This window comes from Aethalodelphis obliquidens, unplaced genomic scaffold (assembly GCF_003676395.1).
Source record: "Aethalodelphis obliquidens isolate GAN/ISIS:26980383/991018 unplaced genomic scaffold, ASM367639v1 scaffold73, whole genome shotgun sequence".
NCBI lineage: Eukaryota > Metazoa > Chordata > Mammalia > Artiodactyla > Delphinidae > Aethalodelphis > Aethalodelphis obliquidens.
The window spans coordinates 386,730-405,205 of record NW_020838017.1 but is presented as its reverse complement, the minus strand read 5'-3'; the positions used below and the strand labels follow the sequence as shown (position 1 = coordinate 405,205).

Genomic DNA, 18,476 nt, shown 5'->3' with positions numbered 1-18,476 from the left:
GAAGCTTAGGACACAGTCACATGGTTAGAGGCATTTGAGAATGAAATAAAGATTAATGACAGCCATGCATAAAGCAATTAATTGAAAGAGCCAAAATAACAGCTCCAAACACGTTAGAAACACAAATGCTCGAGGAGAAGATTCTATTGTAACCATTGACATAAGCATGAGGTTCAAGGACACAGATCACCCTGAGGATGGATTTTTTTAAGTTCTTTAAGACGTCAACAGATCTGCTGGATGAAGCAGAGAGGCAGACTTAAGAAAATCATAACTAAAAGGCATTTACATATTTTGGTCAAAAGAAAATCTCCAAAACCTGTGAAAGAAATCATTCATATAGTAGCTGAGTTCATTAAAATACTGCAAGACAACATAAATGAAGTACTTGCCCCTTGTGACTTCTCCACAGTGTTAGCCAGCATCTCCTGCAGGGCCCGGACAGAGAGGGACTGTTCCAGCACAAAGGTGCAGATGGAGAGGTCTGGGGGGACATTCTGTGCAGAAAGAAGGAAAGCCGCCATCATCATCATCGTCGTCGTCATCATCATCATCATCATCACCATCACCACCACCACCACCATCATCAAGCATCTAGACCCAAGTTACCTTTTTATACTTCAGTTTCTTTCACAGAAAGAATAAAGAGTACTTGTCAGTTCTCTAATATGAGCTCCCAAATCATCCAACTACATTGTCTACACCTCTCACACTTAATCCGCATTTTAATTTACGGATAACTATAAGCTACCATTTACTGAGCGCCTACTCTGATGAGGCACTGCACTCGGAGCTTTATCAATAACTCCTGTGGTCATCTACGGTAAGGATTATTACTATTATTGTGTGGACAAGAATACAGAGAAGCTAGGTTACTTTTCCAAAGTCACAATTACTAAATTTTTCAAGCCGGGACTAAAAAGCCAGACTTCTCTGACTCTAGAGCATTCATTTCTAGTCTATCAAGTACTTCGCTGATAAAAAATGAAAAGGACAGGAGAATACTTTACTCAAATTAACAGTGAAGTTAAGCAAACATAAAATTGATTGGTATAAAATATTGATTTACACAGGCTTGTCCTTATCCACAAAGACAACGATTAGCTTGTCTTCCTCAAGTTGGGTATCATATCCGGCCTCGAACTTCAGATGCAATAATTTGACTTCTATTCGGTGTCCGTGTACTGCTTTATTTTCTCACTCATTCCTTTTCCTTTCTATTTCCTCCCATCAACTTCCATTCCAATCAAGTAATAACCCCATAAATTCTGAAAATCCCAACAAGTAACTACCAAGGAGGTGAAGGAAACAGGATAAGAACCGACTGTCGAGTTACAGAGAACTACCCCAATTAGGAACAAATGCATTATCGGGCATGCATGCTTTTACTTTAGATAAAGCAGGATCCAGGAGGCAATCCAGCTGGGTATGGGAAGATGTTCAAAGGAGCATTTTCACAACAGAAGAACATTATAAATACATTAAACACAAAACACAAGCGAGAATGTGTCTTCTTAAAAAGAACATTAGGAGGATAAATTGATAACTTGACGCAGTGCCTCAGAATTACAATTTACAGTGTTAAAGTACTTACTAAATGGAGCCACTACCAATAAAAAGATCCTCATCAGCAGAGAATGATGCTTTATGGTTTCTAGGAAAGATTAGGTACCAGGGTTCTAAAATTGAAGTTAAGATTATTTTATGGATAAAAGAAGCATATAATCACTAGTTATACCACACAAACCTTCCTGGCACCCATGTTTTGCTTTGCTTTGTTTTATTTTTTAATGAACTTTCGTTTTCTGAATTCCTCTATCCTCTTATCATGGGCTTCTGTGGCTCCCAGCCCAATTTCTTTCCATTCCTCCACAAACTATCTCAGCTAGTAGTCAAAGGAATCTCTCAAATCTGGGTGCAGCTACTACTTTTATACTCTGCGGTAATGCAAGGAATTTTCACATATTGAGGTATGGGGAAGTCATTCTGGCTTATACATGATTTGGCTTGAACTTCATGCTAAATGGAACAGTTAGCAATGCATGCATTGGTCTGTCAAACATGCAATCTGCTTTGACCATTTTTTTAAAATGCATTTACCAGGTTGTTCAGAATGCCCACTTCGAAGATAGGAAATGGGGGCATTTTATCCCTACAATGCCAATGCTAGTACTCCTTCAAAGATGAGTTTCCCTTCCCAGACAGCAAGGTCATGCTGAGTTGCTGTGTGTGTGCTAATCTTTCTCTTTTGAAACCTTGAAGGGATGCACCCCTGTTTAATATTTGTCTTCTGTTCTCACAAGATATAAAACTGTGGTTCAGGCATTCAAAACGGAGCCAGATAGCCATTGTGCACGTGGTTTCAGACACATTCCTGTACTACTGAGAACTTGAATTTTCTGAACTGTATCAGACTCAGAGACTTCACCAGCCATTCTCAAAACAAGATCTGTTAGCAGCTGCCAGCTGCACCCTTATAGTCTCAAGGTCTCCCCTTGTAACTATTCAACCATTTCAGACCTCAACCAATCCTGGCTTAACAAGCGCCCTTACTTCTTGCCAGCTCCAATTATAATTGGCAAACCACTTATGTAACTTTGTGGATTTTGCCTATATAAAGCGTCCCCCCATTCTGTAGTCTAGAAGAACACATTTCAAGTGTTTCTTGAATCTGTCTCCTGGGCTATAGTCCTCAGTCTGGCTCAAATAAAACTCTTTTCTATTCCGATTATAGAATGTTTATTGATTGTTTCCACTGACAGCAGTCAGCCAGACAAGGGCTTTCTTTCCAAAATCCTCAGATAAAAGACTGAAAGCTTGGAAAGGGACTCTCTTCTACTGTGAAATTCAGGATGAGCTCTTTTAAATTTAATATTCTCAGTTCTAACTATATTAATAACAATTTATCACACTAAGACAAATGCTACTGGGAAAAAATTGATTAAGGTAAGTGTTTATTCCATTCATATCCATTTAAACTGTGAGAGTTTGGAAGCTACACTTTGACAAATAGCACTAGTAGAGAACTATGTTAAGAAAGGGTGTGCTAGTGAACCAATTTCTAAAAATAAAAAGCCATGACTTGCCCATTTCTGTAGTGTAAATACTCCAATGACGGCTGGTTTCAAAGTGTAAAAGTTGACAAATCAGCTCACAAAACTGCTAAATATGCAACAATTAGCTCTCAGGAAACTAAGAGCCATTGCCAACACACCACTGAACTGATTTCATGAATTGCTTTAGAATCAGTGTATTATAATAGTTAAGAGATTGGATTCTATAAACAGATCACCTAAGCAAGCAAGAATCCTGGCCTCACTACGTACAAGCTATTAACTTTTCTAGTCTTCAGTTTCCTTCCCTGAAAAATGGGATAATAATTATACCATCCTCATAGGGTTGCTGTGAAAAAATAAATGAGATTATCTAAGTAAAGAGCTTATCACAGTGTCAAGACCATAACAAGAATTCAAAATAAGGGATGTCATTAGTTAGTTTTGCATATTGTCATTTCTCTCCATCTATGGCATTTATGAAGCACCACTCATGTCTTAAAATTGGTTCTTAAATGGATTGTTTTTACAGAAATCACGTTTGAAAAGTCAAAGCATTAACTATGCAGCTGTTCATAACATCTAAAATGTTCTAGTTATTTTCAAGAAAAAGGCACTTTCTGGTAATACTGAAAAGTTTACATACTGGGTATATTTAAATTGTTTCCTACTTCACTTTCATCAAAATGTTAAAGTATGAATCACTGGAATATCTTACATTTACTTTAAAGATCCTTGAAAACCACATGGATCTGAAATGAATTAATCCTGCCAAACAAATTTCATTTTTTCACAGAGCGACATACTTGTTACAGATAGTGGGGTTTAACAGGAATAAATGAACAATCAGCAAAGGCAATTCTCTCTCAGAGACTCTACCCATCATTTTTTTTTTTTTGCAGTATGCGGGCCTCTCACTGTTGTGGCCTCTCCCGTTGCGGAGCACAGGCTCCGGACGCGCAGGCTCAGCGGCCATGGCTCACAGGCCCAGCCGCTCTGCGGCATGTGGGATCCTCCCGGACCGGGGCACGAACCTGCGTCCCCTGCATCGGCAGGCGGACTCTCAACCACTGCGCCACCAGAGAAGCCCTACCCATCTTTTTTTGGACCTTTATCGCTCTCTCTTTGCCCCCTCCCCCCTCAAAACACACATAAATGTAATAGAAAAGCTGAGCAGTTAAAAAAAGAAAAAAGTTTTACCCCTTCCAGTAAAACTTGAAACAATACAAATCAGAGCCTTGCCCTGTTAGTTTCTTTTACTGGAAAGAGAAACGTCTGGTTGTTCTAGGCAACAGAATCATTACCAAAACTTGTTACTTTTTAAAAGTAACTACTTGTCACTTTTTAAAGTAAACTACTAAAAGTATTTCTTAATTTAGATGTATATTTCTTCAAATAACCCTGACATTTTTAGAGTTAAACCACACTGCAGCATTTATGTTAAGGCTTAGTTCACATTTCCCCAAAATAAAGTTGTCAGTGGAAAAAAAAGGGTCTCATTCATTAATTAAAGATCAACTAAATGGCCCCTAACACCAGGCACAAGAGATAGAGTCTATACAGCTGTAGTGGGAACTTCAATTCACAAGCATTTGCATGTTACCATCTTTTCCTTAGTCTTTTTCTTCACTCAAGTACTATTACTGAGAATTTTAATTTTTAGAACCTCAACTTGAAAGAACTTTACGTGCCCTTACAATGAGTGTGCTCCCAAACCATGAAATAAACCCTTATGTAATATACGTTTCACCTTACAGGTGCTTCAAAATAGACCACATCAGAACATGAAACAAAGAACTACTGCTCAGCCTGTACACCTACCTGCCTCTTAAACATTACACTTATTTTTCATACAAAATTAAACCAGAGAAAGTATATACTTCGGTCTGTCTAAATGTGTATCTAGGCTGCCCAGAACCCAAAGCAGGCAGGTAGGAGGTTCATAATGCTTTTCATATGGAGACAAGACCAATTTGATAAGGACAGGTGTGCTTTGGCAAAGGTAACAAACCTTAAGCAAGCAGCATGGCTGTGTGTCTTCTCTTCTTTTAAAATACAAACTGGTCCCCGTTAGTCCCTGCCTGACAAACATTACCCTCATCTTACAGGTAAAGAAATTCTCAAGAATAACCACAACATAGCATCTGGCTTTGTTGGCACTGGAGAGTCTGTGTGAAATCAATTAGGTTTCCAACCGAGGGATCCATCGAACCATTTGGCATACACAGATGCATATGCCTAACTCACTCACAAACCTACTGAAACATGTCATTGACTTAACTGAACTGCAAACAATAATTGGGGCTATTTACGCTACAGCAGACCACCTCTCTTGTTATCACTGTGTACAAATTGCACACTAACACACCACTCCATTTTAAGGTCTTGATGCCTTTGCTCATACTTTTTTCTCCCTCAGCGTGACATATCCATCTCCAGGTCTCCACCAGTGGAAAACTATTTCGTATTTTTAAATCACACATAAATAAAATCACATAGAAAAACATTTTCCTTGGTGAAAATTCAAACAATACTGAAAAATTGAATTCTCTCTTTCCAAATTTAATTACACATACGCTCCCTCCCAGGCATAACCACATGGGAGCTGGATAAGCTTTCGGATGTACATCTCTCCAGGCCTTTTTTTATGCATTTGCATACATATGTAAGCTCACATCGAAGTATATAGATTGGCTTTTCCCATTAACGGGCTCACTTTGTATGAATTCCATATTTTAATTTATTAATATGTATTGAAGATGATTTTCTGTTAATAGATCTCTATCTACTTCATTCTTCATGACAGCTAAAGAATCTAGACAAGCCACATGCCTCCTGAAGACTGGTTCAAGTTTAATACTATGAAACATTGTTACTCAACGTGGACCCTCACTCTCCCACCCCACCACGACCAGTCTGAAACGATGATTTGCAGAAGAAAGTGCTCAGTGTTTGAAGAGTTGACCTCAAACTACGATTTCACCTATTTCTGGAAAATTAAACAAATGCGCCTATAGGGACACAGTAGTAACAGCCCTAATGGCGGATCTTTACTTTGGTTTTTGTTTTCACAATCCTAAGTTTCTAATATGAAGACAAGTAATTTCCCTTTTTACACTGCCTTTCAGTTGTGCACCAAATAACCTTCAGAGTAACACAGAGATATCTCAAAATGTATTCTGAAAATTCATGAGGTATTAAATCTTGATAGCTTGACAGCATAAGCAAATGGGCAGGTCACTGTACCAAAGGACACGGGATTCCGAGTCAGTGCATAACCAGCCAAGGGATCCCAGGTAAATCGGTCTGAGCTTCCCCATCCATTAAGTGGCAACATACCTGTCACACTTCACAGAAGATTTCTGAAGTCCAAATAAGAAAAGCAAAGCATTACAAACTAGAAAATCCCAACAAACTATCATTTTCTCTGCCTAATTAAAAAAATAGTCTAGCTTACATTGAAAGCCAGAATCACAGAGATATAAATTAAGAGAAAAGCTTGTCTTCTACCAAGAAATGTGAAGACAGGATCCTTTGGAGTGGAACAGATGGTCTGAAGTTGATGCAGGTTTGTTTTCTCTCAGCCACCCATCTGCTGAGTGGCCTTGGGCAAGACACCATATCCACTGAGGGTCAACGTGCCCACGAGCTATGGAGACATCAAACTTCTCCAAAAAATAAAGATGTTGTTGTTGTTGAAGTTGCCAAGTGAAGACATGAAACAGGCAAAATCACACCTACCATACAGGGCGCGACATCCTTTAAAATGTTTGTATGTCCTACAATTCCAATGTCATTATGATGCTGTATCCCACGGACTTATATGAACTACTTTAGAAAAGAAATACCAAGCTGGATAAAAGGAAAATCTTAGTTCACTTTTTTCTCTTTATACGTCTTCAAAATTCCAATCATAACATTTCCCCAGCCTGGAAATGAGGTTGTTGCCAGACTTTCACACTTTTCTGTGAGAGTTCATAGTTCCAGGTAGTGTTGCTTGTCATATTCTTGTTCTCCTCAACCCACTTTGCACCAAAGATTAACAGAACATTGTCTTAGAGAAGGAAATATGTATCCTGCATCAATCACAGGATAAATTCTTTCTTCTTTCAGAGATCAGCTTTTTGAAAGACAAGTTAAATGTGATCATAGCAGATGAAACGGATATGCCTGGGTTTCCCCACATCTCAAGCCTTTGAATCTCTTCAGAAAAGCTCAAGTCATTCCATGTGCCTTTCTTTTTATTTTCTTTTTTCTGTGGTACGCGGGCCTCTCACCGTTGTGGCCCCTCCTGCCGCGGAGCACAGGCTCTGGACGCGCAGGCCCAGCGGCCAGGGCTCACGGGTCCAGCCGCTCCGCGGCACGTGGGATCATCCCAGACCGGGGCACGAACCCAAATCCCCCGCATCGGCAGGCGGACTCCCAACCACTGCGCCACCAGGGAAGCCCCCCATGTGCCTTTCTTAACAACACAGGTCCAAGTCAGAAAGGACCTGTTAGTGCACTAGACAAGTGGTAATTAGCAGTACATCACCGCTACAAAGAGCCACAGCTCTGCCAATTAGCAGTCAATTATGAAAATTAATTATGAAAATCCTTAGTGAATTAATAGGGTTTCATATGATTTGCTCAGTGTTCATGTTTCTCCTTGGCATACATCTTCTCTAATACAATCTCCTTTAAACACCATATTAAGCAGATACGCCAGTCTACCTTATTTTTCTAATTATTTTACTATTCAGCTGACTCAAATGTGCCAGTGCAAATCCGGAGGTATACTAGTTTGACATTCACCCTGCATGACCTCTCTCCTGCTAATATCCTAACAGGAATAGTGTATTAGGTCAACTCTGTTCACCCGTATCTTAACTGGGAGCCACTGTTGGTGAGAACACACATATTTAGTATTTTGAAAGCAAGACACTCAAAAGGCAACCAAAGGAAAGGCTTCTGCTGTGAATTGAGCCTCAAGATGATATGCAGGTATGTCAAAAATCACATGTGCTACTAATGATTCATTGGATGTAGCCTCCTGCCTCTGAACATTGCTAAGTCAAACCCATCTATCTGTCACAATCTCCATAAAAGCTTAACAAACCAACCCTCCTCACTCTAGGTGATGGCCCACTTACCTAATTTGCATGTGAAGCACATAATTTCTATTCATATGTCACCATGATGTTCCAGGAAGTTGGGCTCAAATTAAGAAACCTGCTGTGGAAAAAGCTATGGCGCTTCACCACTAAATTCAGAGCTCAGAGCTCAGTAAACATCTGAATAAACGCATGAATAAGCAAACCACAAGAAGAAATAAATCGGTGGAAATAGTGGAACCACCGCTATAGTTCAACTACCCACCAATTACTTTGGAGCAAAGTTTCACTCTGCTCGAGTCTTATTTTAAGTATTAGCAAAATAGGGACTTCCCTGGTGGTCCAGTGGTTAAGACTCTGCACTCCCTATGCAGAGGGCCCAGGTTTGATCCCTGGTCTGGGAACTAGATCCCGCATGCTACAACTAAGAGCCTGCATGCCTCAACTAAAAGATCCTGCGTGCCGCAGCTAAGACCCGGCGCAGCCAAATAAATAAATAAATAGTATAAAAAAAAGAATTAGCAAAATATATACATATTCATTACATATGTTGTGAGCAATTGGCAGTGTCATGATATTGAGTACACAAAAATAGTTTTGGCAAAAATAATGTATGGTCCAAGTATTTGTCAGATATCAGAGTCTGTGACATCTCAGCCTTGCCCCCCTGCAAGATCCCAGTGAACCACAGGCAGTGATCAAACTTGGTGGATCCCCCAGTGAAAATTTCCAGTGAACCATAGAGGTGTCTTCGGGGAGTGCTGTGTAAAGGAGATTCAGGTAGAATCGATTCATAAGTTCGTTGCCTAAAAGTATTCGGGAAAAAAATACTTTTTACCGTAACCAGGTCAACCTGATCATCTGACACAGGACCTCTGTCACAACATCCATACCGCCTTGTCTCATAATCTGCTTAAAGAAAGGGAACAATTCACACAAACGTGTGGACACGGGCAATCAACAGCTTCTGCCTCACCTAGAGCACTACGAAAAGTCAAAAGGAGCCGAAAAAAGTGAAAACGAGAATTATGGCGCCCACGTCCAGTGACGCAGGCAAAGAGGATATCTTCAAATTTAATTAACAGTGTAATACAGTGCCGATTTGTTCAGGCATAACATACAACCATCTCGCTCTTCGTGGGTATCTCATTCCGTGGAAGTGTGCTGGATAATTCCATCGAAATTAATTTAAAATGGCAAGAGCTAAATTAATTACTCAGTATCAGTCTGAACAAATTAAGCTAGAATCAACTCAGTAATATCACTTGGAACCTCAAAACTGAAACTCCAAGCAGACTCAGATGGAGACAGTCAACACCTTGGAATTCTTACTAGGATTTTGCTCACACGGGATTCCCACACAGTTTCAAGAATTAAGAAGTAACTGTGTAGACACAATTATGTAAATAATAATGGCTACATGACTTTTAAAGCATCCTCTGTGTGCTAGGTCTTAATTCTCACCACAACTCTATAAGAGAAGTATTATCATGATCTTCACTTTAGAAATGAGTAAATGGTGAGTGACAAAATTAAATGACTCGATCTAAACCAGAAACTATTAAGAGGCATATCTGCTTAGCCTAAAACCCATATATCACCTTGTCCCCCTCAAGGTAATATTAGCCTGATTATCAGCTGTTCTTTTTTTCTTTTCGTTTTCCTGTACATTTGTGGTAATAGTTTTATTATTGATAAATTAAACTTCAATGCGACAGTGTACATGCTCTAAAAGAACTCACACATAGAGCCATGAATACCACAAACTCCATGACTTTCACTTGAGAGACATCTCATAAGTTCATCACCTGGTATGAGCCCCTCTGGCAATGTATTAGCAAAAGCAAAAGTGTGATAAGGCATTAACATAGTGATCCTTCCTAGATGATGCCTTGTGGGTATAATCTGGATACAGGGATCTTTCCCTTGTTATCTGAAGATATGAGTCATCATGTCAAAGGAAAATATGATATTTTCTGGTTGAAGAATCTTGACGAGAGAGGTATATAGTAGAATTAGAAAACTAAGTCAGGAGAGATACTTCAGGTATGTTATATAGAACTGAAACTAAAACTGTATCTGTGAGACTTAACCCTGAAATAATGTTAGGTGATCTGGACATACTCCAGAGTCCTATTAATCCATATAATCTATAAACATATAGCTTAAGGCAACAGAATACAAATACAGTTTGGGTGACCAAAAATGCCATCTCACCTAACACATAATTTAGTTCAGAAGGGAGCTATCTGTAACACAAAGAAGTAACACAAAGGATATTTTAAGGAAGATAACTCTAGCAGCTGTGTACATGATGTATGAAGCCACAGTGTGACACTATTTATGTTCAAGGATCAATTCAGGAAAGATAAAAAGACTTTAATGAGCTACATTTTTAAAAGAAATTATGGGGACTTCCTCTTATGGCTAAGTGAGGAGGTTGGCAAATCCTCCCCCTAAAAAGCAAGCTGGATAAAATTGACAAGAATAACCTTTTAGAGCCGTGGGACTTAACCAGAGGCATGAAAAAATATGACAAACTTTTATGCTTGAAAACTGCTGAACTTCAGGTAAGAACAGGAAGAGTCTGTGGTGCTATTTCTGAAGCCTGCTCCCATCTCCCCACAGCTCAGCTGATGGGCAGCTCCTGCAGGAATGTGGTGTGGGGCAGGCTGGGAGGACCAGAGCTGCGCCACCTTATGAAAGGGGGCTCGCTTGACTGGGAGCAGATGCCATGCACAATGCATTGTATGTGAAAGTGACACTTTCCAGAGAAACTCAACAGCTCTTCTAGCCTCACTCAGTGTATTCCTGACTGAAGTTGAAGCATGCAGAGTAGTTCCAAACTATTCACACACTCCTGGCTAACTCTGAAGTAGCATGTACATAAGAAAGACACAAAGAACTCGCAGAAAGCAAATCTGGAACAGATTTTAGATAACCTGAACTTCTCATGTGCTTCTCTACCCATACACAGGTCCATATGCAGAGAACAGAACTCTTACTGTTTGAAGTACCTGAGTGCAACCTCTGTACAATCACTGCCTTAACTCTAAGCTATGCAGAAACAGGGTAACTTTTAAGAACCAGGCTAAAATAAAAGAATGAAAAAATAAAATGGAGCAGTGACATCAATGACAACACATCATAGGGGAGACATCTCACAGGCAAGTTACTAAACAATAAACAAACCAACAAAAACAGGAACAACCACGTTCTTAGCCCAGGCAAGTTACTAAACAACAAAAAAAACAAACAAAAACCAGAACAACAACCTTCAGTGGAGAAATACCAGAATTTATAGTTCCTACAATATATTATCTAAAGAGTCCAGTTTTAACAAAAAGAAAAGTGGCACAGGCAAAGAAACAAAAAAACAGGAAAGTGTAACCTATACTGAGAGAAAAACAGTCAAGAGAAACTGTCAGTGAGTATCCCCAGATGTTGAAATTAGCAGATAAAGGCTTCAAAGAAAACTTTAGACATACAAATAGGGACTTCCTTCGTGGTGCAGTGGTTAAGAATCCACCTGTCAATGCAGGGGACATGGGTTTGATCCCTGGTCCAAGAAGATCCCACATGCCATGGAGCAACTAAGCCCGAGTGCCACAACTACTGAGCCTGCGCACCTAGAGCCCATGTTCTGCAACAAGAGAAGCCCCCACAATGAGAAGCCCGTGCACCGCAACAAAGAGTAGACCCCACTTGCCGCAACTAAAGAAAGCCCGTGCACAGCAACAGAGACCCAACGCAGCCTAACATAAAGTAAAAAAGAACATACAAATATATTTAAAGAACTACAGGAAAAATGTTTAGAGAAATAAAGAAAAGTACGATAATAATTAGTCAATGAATAGAAATGCTCAATGAAGATACAGGAATTACACAAAGAGAACCAAATGGATTTGAGTATAATAACAAAATAATAAATATGCTAGGGGGGTCCAACGGCAGATTTAAAATGAAAGGACAAAGAATCAGTGAACTCAAATATCATTTAATAGAAATTATTCAATCAGAAATACACAGAGGAAAAAAAAACAGGAAAAAAATTAAATGAGCCTCAAAAACCTATGGAATAATATACAGGTAATGGGAGTCCCAGAACAACAGGAGACAAAGGACAGAAAATATATTTGAAGAAATAATGGCCAAAAACTTCCAAAATTTAAAGAAAAACATTAGTTGAAACATCCAAGAAGCATAAAAATACCGAAGTAGGATAAACACAAAGGGATTCACACCTAGACACATCATACTCAAACTATTGAGAGTCAAAGACAAAAAAAAAGAGGAAATATTTAAAGCAGCAAGACAAAAATTTACTCATCACAACATGATTAATTGCTGACTTCTCATCTGAATCAAGAGAGAACAGAAGGCAGTTGACAACTTATCAAAGAGCTGAAAGAAAAAAACTGTCAACCAAAAATTCAATATCGAGCTAAACTTTTTTTCAAACATGTAAAATAAATACATTCCAAGATAAACAAGAATGGAGAATTTATTGCTCCACAGTTACCTTACAAGAATGCCCACTCTCAACAACTTTTATTCATCATAGGACTGGAAGTCCTAACCACAGCAATTAGTCCAGAAAAAGAAATAAAAGGCATCCAAATTGGAAAGGAAAAGTAAAATTCTCTCTATTTGCAGATGACTAATATTATATATCAAAAATTCTAAAGACTCCACCAAAATTTCATTAGAACTAATAAATAAATAAAGTTTCAGGATACAATTTCAATACATAAAAATCAGTTGTGTTTCTACATATTAACAACAAACTATTAGAGAGAATTTTTTTTAAAAAATCCCAGTTTACAACTGCAGCAAAAATAAAATAAAATACTAAGGAATAAATTTAACCAAGAAGGTGAAAGATCTGTACAGTAAAAACTATAGAACATTATTGAAGGAAACTGAAGAAGACACAAATAAATGCAAAGACATTCTGTGCTCAAAGATTGGAAGAAGGATATTGTAGAAATATCTACACTACCTAAAGTGATCTACAGATTCAATGCAATCACTATCAAAATTCCAATTCATTTTTCATACAAATAGAGCCAACAATCCTAAAACTCATATGGAACTACAAAAGACCCCAAATAGCCAAAGCTATCTGGAGAAAGAAGAAAGCTGGAGGCAGCACGATTCCTGCTTTCAAAGTACATTACAAAGCTATAGTAATCAAAACAGTATGGTATTGGCATAAAAAGACACATAGACTAATTGAACATTATAGAAACCCAGAAATAAATCCATGCATACATAGTCAATTCATCTACAGCAGTAAAGCCAAGAATATTTAATAGGGAAAGGATAATCTCTTCAATAAATGGTGCTGGGAAAACAGGATGGCCACATGTAAAAAAAAAAATGAAACAACCACTATCTTACACACCACACACAAAAATAATCAACTTGAGATGGTTTTAAGACTTGAAGGTAAGACCTGAAATCATTAATACCCTTAGAAGAAAACATAGGGGTAAGCTTCTTGACATTAGTCTTGGCAATAATTTTTTGAATTTGACACCAAAGCAAAGGCAACAAAAGTTAAAATAAACAAGTGGGATTACATCAAAGTAAAAAGCTTCTACACAGTAAATAAGACCATCAACAAAATGAAAAGGCAAATCATATCTCTGACAAGGGATTAATATCCAAAGTGTATAAAGAATGTATATAACTCAACTGCAAACAATATGATTTAAAAATGGGCAAAGGAAGTGAATAGACATTTTCCCAAAGAAAACATAAAAATGGGCAACAGGTACAAGAAAAAATGTTCTACATCACTAATCATCAGGAAAATGCAAATCAAAACCACGATGAGATATCACCTCACACGTGTTAGAATGGCTATTATCAAAAAGACAAGAAATAACAAATACTCGCAAAGATATGGAGAAAAGGGAACCCTTTAACACTGCTGGTAGGAACTTAAATTGGTGCAGACACTATGGAAAACAGTATAAAGAAAAATTAAAAATAAATCTAACACATGATCCAGTAACTCCACTTCTGGATACAGATCCAAAGGATCTCAAGGAGATATCTGCACTCCCAGGTTCACTGCAGCATTTTTCAAAACAGCCAAGATAAGGGAACAATCTAATTGTCCATCAATGAATAAACGGTAAGTGGAAAAAGAAGATGTGAAACATATATATATATAAATATATATGTATATATTTATACACACACAAAGCATGGAGAATTATTCAGCCCTGAGAAAGAAAGAAATTCTGCCATTTGCAACAACAAACATGGCACTTGAGGGTCTTATGCTAAATGAGGCATCAGACAGAGAAAGACAAATGCTATATGATATGGAATTTTGAAAAGCCAAACTCAGAAACAGAGACTACAATGGTGGTTACCAGGGGCTGAGAGGTGGGGAAAAGGGGAGATATTGGTCAAAGAGTACAAACTTCCAGTTTAGGATGAGTAAATTTTGAGGATCAGTCTACAGCACAGCAGTTACAGTTAATAACACTATATTATATAGTTCAAAGTTGCTAAGAGAGTAGATCTTAAATGTTTTTGCTATTAAAAAAGAATGGTAATTACGTGATGTAATGCACTATATATGTATATATATGTATATATAATATATATACACCACCCATATACATATACACACACCATATATATGGTATGTATATCATATAAACATATATAATAAATATACATATATATCATAAGAATAATACAAAGAGAATGAAGCTATGTGGAATAAAGTTTCTATATTTTGCTGGAATTAAATTAGTATTAATCCGAAGTAGACTGTGAAGTTACATTGATGAGTTAAAACAAGATAAAATAATGCATATTATAATCCTTAGAGTAACTATTAAGAACGTAACTGAAAAGGTATATAGAAAAAAAAAGGTTTCAACATGGCACACTAACCATTTACACAAAATAAGGAAATAACAGAGAAACAGAGGAACAATAACAACAAAGGAGGAATATAAAAACTAAACAAAATGGCAAATGTAAATCCAACCATTTCCTTCTTATTTTGAAAAGAAAATGTGATAAATATATAGAACGGAATACTATTTAGCCTTTAAAGAAGGAAATTCTGACATTTGCGACAACGTTGATGAACATGGAAGGAAATAAGTTGGACCCAGAAAGACAAATACTTCATGATCTCACTTATATGTGGAATCAAAAATGGTCAAACTCATCGAAGCAGAGAAAATGATTGTTGCTAGGGGTTGAGGGTTGGGGGAAATAGATGTTAATCAAGGAGTAGTAAGTTTCAATTATGCAAAATGAGTAATTCTGCAGATCTAATGTACAGCATGGTAACGACAGTTCATAATACTGTACTGCATACTTGAAATTTGCTAAAAGAGTTGATCTTAAGTGCCCTCACCACATAAAAAACTATCGTAACATGTGAAGTGATGGATATGTTAATTGGCTTGATTGTGATAATCATTTCACAATGTATACATATATCAAAACACCACAATTTACACCTTAAACATATACAATGTTGGTCTGTCAATTACAACCTCAATAAAGCTGGGGGGGAAATCCCATTGCCTAATAAATTAAGACCAAGCTCCACTATCTGGTATTCATATTCTGGATCCAACCTAATTTTCCAGCCTACGTTAAATGCTTACTACAATAGACTAAATTAGATAATTCTCTACTTTTCACAAATACATTTTCCCATCTTTGGCCTTTGTCCAATTTCTACTCATCCTTCAACTCCAAGCTCAAATACAACCACATCCATGAAGCATCTCGTGATGACCCAAACTGCCACATATTACACCGATTTGTATGCAACGTATCTTTCGTACTCCTTTGTAAGCTAATGAGACAGTGTTACCTCCATAATGCCTTACTTCTTATGTACTTCGTTGAATAGTGCTACCTGTGCCTCATAGAAAAGTCCATTAAAGAGAAACCATTTTTGTGACATGACACCTGTACCGTCTCATTGCAAATAGACCACTGAAAAAATATTTGTAAATAAGCCCTAGAAATATTTTTAAGTTATTTAAAAAATATTAACTGATGAGTTTTCAATAATGTAGCTACGATTTGTCAAAGATAAACATATGTTAAAATAATGCAAATACTAACTGTAATATTCTGATGATGGTCTAAAATTTCTAATTTATGCTGATTGGAAAAAATATCTTCATAGGGCCGAACATTAAGCAATCAAAATCATCATACACAGAATTTAAACGCATTATTTCAGGACCCTCTACTGTAGGAAATGAAATAAGATTCATACACACCCAATCCACTCACATGCAGGTTACCAACCTGAAGGATTCATTGGCTCTTTACAGGAATAAACTCTTTGGTGATAAAAATTACACACTTCTAGGGCTTCCCTGGTGGCGCAGTGGTTGAGAGTCCGCCTGCCGATGCAGGGGACATGGGTTCATGCCCCGGTCCGGGAAGATCCCACATGCCACGGAGCGGCTGGGCCCGTGAGCCATGGCCACTGAGCCTGCACATCCGGAGCCTGTGCTCCGCAACGGGAGAAGCCACAGCAGTGAGAGGCCCGCGTACCGCAAAAAAAAAAAAAAATTACACACTTCTAAATCTTTTATTTGGCAAGTACCACAATAGACTTGAATGTCTGGTGCCAGGTTTAATCCTAGTAAAGAGATTTAATGATAAAATCACCCATTAAAGTAACCATCCATCTATTTTCTACAAGCTAATCAAGTTTATATTAATTTCATCCACATTAACCAGTTTATGTTTATACCCATAAGTGGTTGAAGAATGAATGACCTAGTTATTTAAGTTTTGGTGTCTGCTGAAATGCATCTTTGTTAGACTGATCTCATTTCCTGCGGAAACCAATTTCATTTCCTTTATGACAGAGCACCAGGCCAGAAGGGCAAGTGAAAAGCAAGCAACATAAAGTACCAGGGACTTCAGGAAAACCTCCATCTCTGTTCAATGAAACATTCCCATCATTAAGCATTAACTTGCTCAAACTTTTACAGGTTACACCTGTAACACTAACCAACTTAAACAGTTCACAGTGAATTGATATATGCTCAATAAAACTAGCAATTTAGTTGTCATAGTATGCTCAAATTCAGATTAGCAGTCTGAGTACCTGTAAGGCTACTACCACGTTTTACCTATGTAACTTTAAACCTTTAGCTAGAAACACATTTTTAAAGGACAATATAAAAACTCAACTTCTTAAGTAAAGCTTTATCTTCAAGGATGCCTAATTGGGATATGTAAATGTATTCTGGCCTTTAAAAATTCATGTTGAAATATGAAATACTTTTTGCTTTTCTGAATTTGACTTCTAAATTTGATTTTACCACTAACTTATTTATACAATCTTTCAAAAGAATTTTTGAAAATTTTATTCAAAGTGGAATGTTGGGATCTGGTTCAGAAGCTCATCAGGAAATCAGCAATATGATGGTAGAGAGCCACTGAAAGAAAAAAAAATGAAATAAAACAGGATGCTGTGAAACATCTAAGGTTAATTTCAGGGACCTCGAGCAGAAGCATTTCATTAAGTTAGAAACTGGAGTAGATATTAGTAGTCTCCAAACCTCTTTCCCTGTACACTGTATATTACTTTCTTAATGCCGCTGTAACAAATTACCACACATTTAAGGCAATACGAATTTATTCTCTTACAGCCCTAGAGGTCAGAAATCTGAAACCACTGGGCTGAAGTCAAGATGAGAGCAAGGATGATTCTTCCTGGAGGATCTGAAGGGAGAATCTGGTACCCTGCCTTTTCCAGCTTCTAGCGGCCACCTACATTCCTCCACTTGTGGCCCCTTCCTCCATTTCCAAAGCACGTGACTCTAATATCCGCTTCCGTTTTCACATCCCCTTCTCCTCTTTTGTAGTCAAATCTCTCTGAACCTCCCTCTTATGAGGACACTTGTGAATACAGTTAGAATTTACCAACATAATCCAGGACAATCTCCTATTGTCAAGATCCTTAACTTGCATCTGAAAAGTCTCTTTTCCCATATAACGCATTCACAGCTTGCAGGGACTAGGAACTGGATATTGGTGGCAGCAATTCAGCCTACCATATACTCTATAAGCAAGTATTTTGAACATTTATTTGCAAAAAGGAGCATATTAAAATGTTATTTTCATCACAAATCTGTATGCCAGTACTTACATATATTACAAAAGATTTAAAATGAAAATTAATGATTAACAATATTTTCTATAAATTTTATTATAATTGTAATATAATAAATCATTTTTTGCTTGGGTTATGCATATAATGTGACTAAATATGCTTCATTATTTTTAAAACCTTAAGATTTAAACTTTG

General features: G+C 37.6%; 1 protein-coding gene across 1 annotated transcript in view; it reads right to left on the bottom strand.

Moving 5' to 3' along the window:
* Positions 1 to 18,476, bottom strand: part of RYR2 (ryanodine receptor 2) — a 509,874-nt gene that overhangs the window by 454,960 nt on the left and 36,438 nt on the right. Inside the window, exon 3 of the mRNA XM_027091861.1 lies at positions 389 to 497. Coding sequence (XP_026947662.1) covers positions 389 to 497 — 109 coding nt within the window. The remainder of the gene's footprint in view (positions 1 to 388; positions 498 to 18,476) is intronic.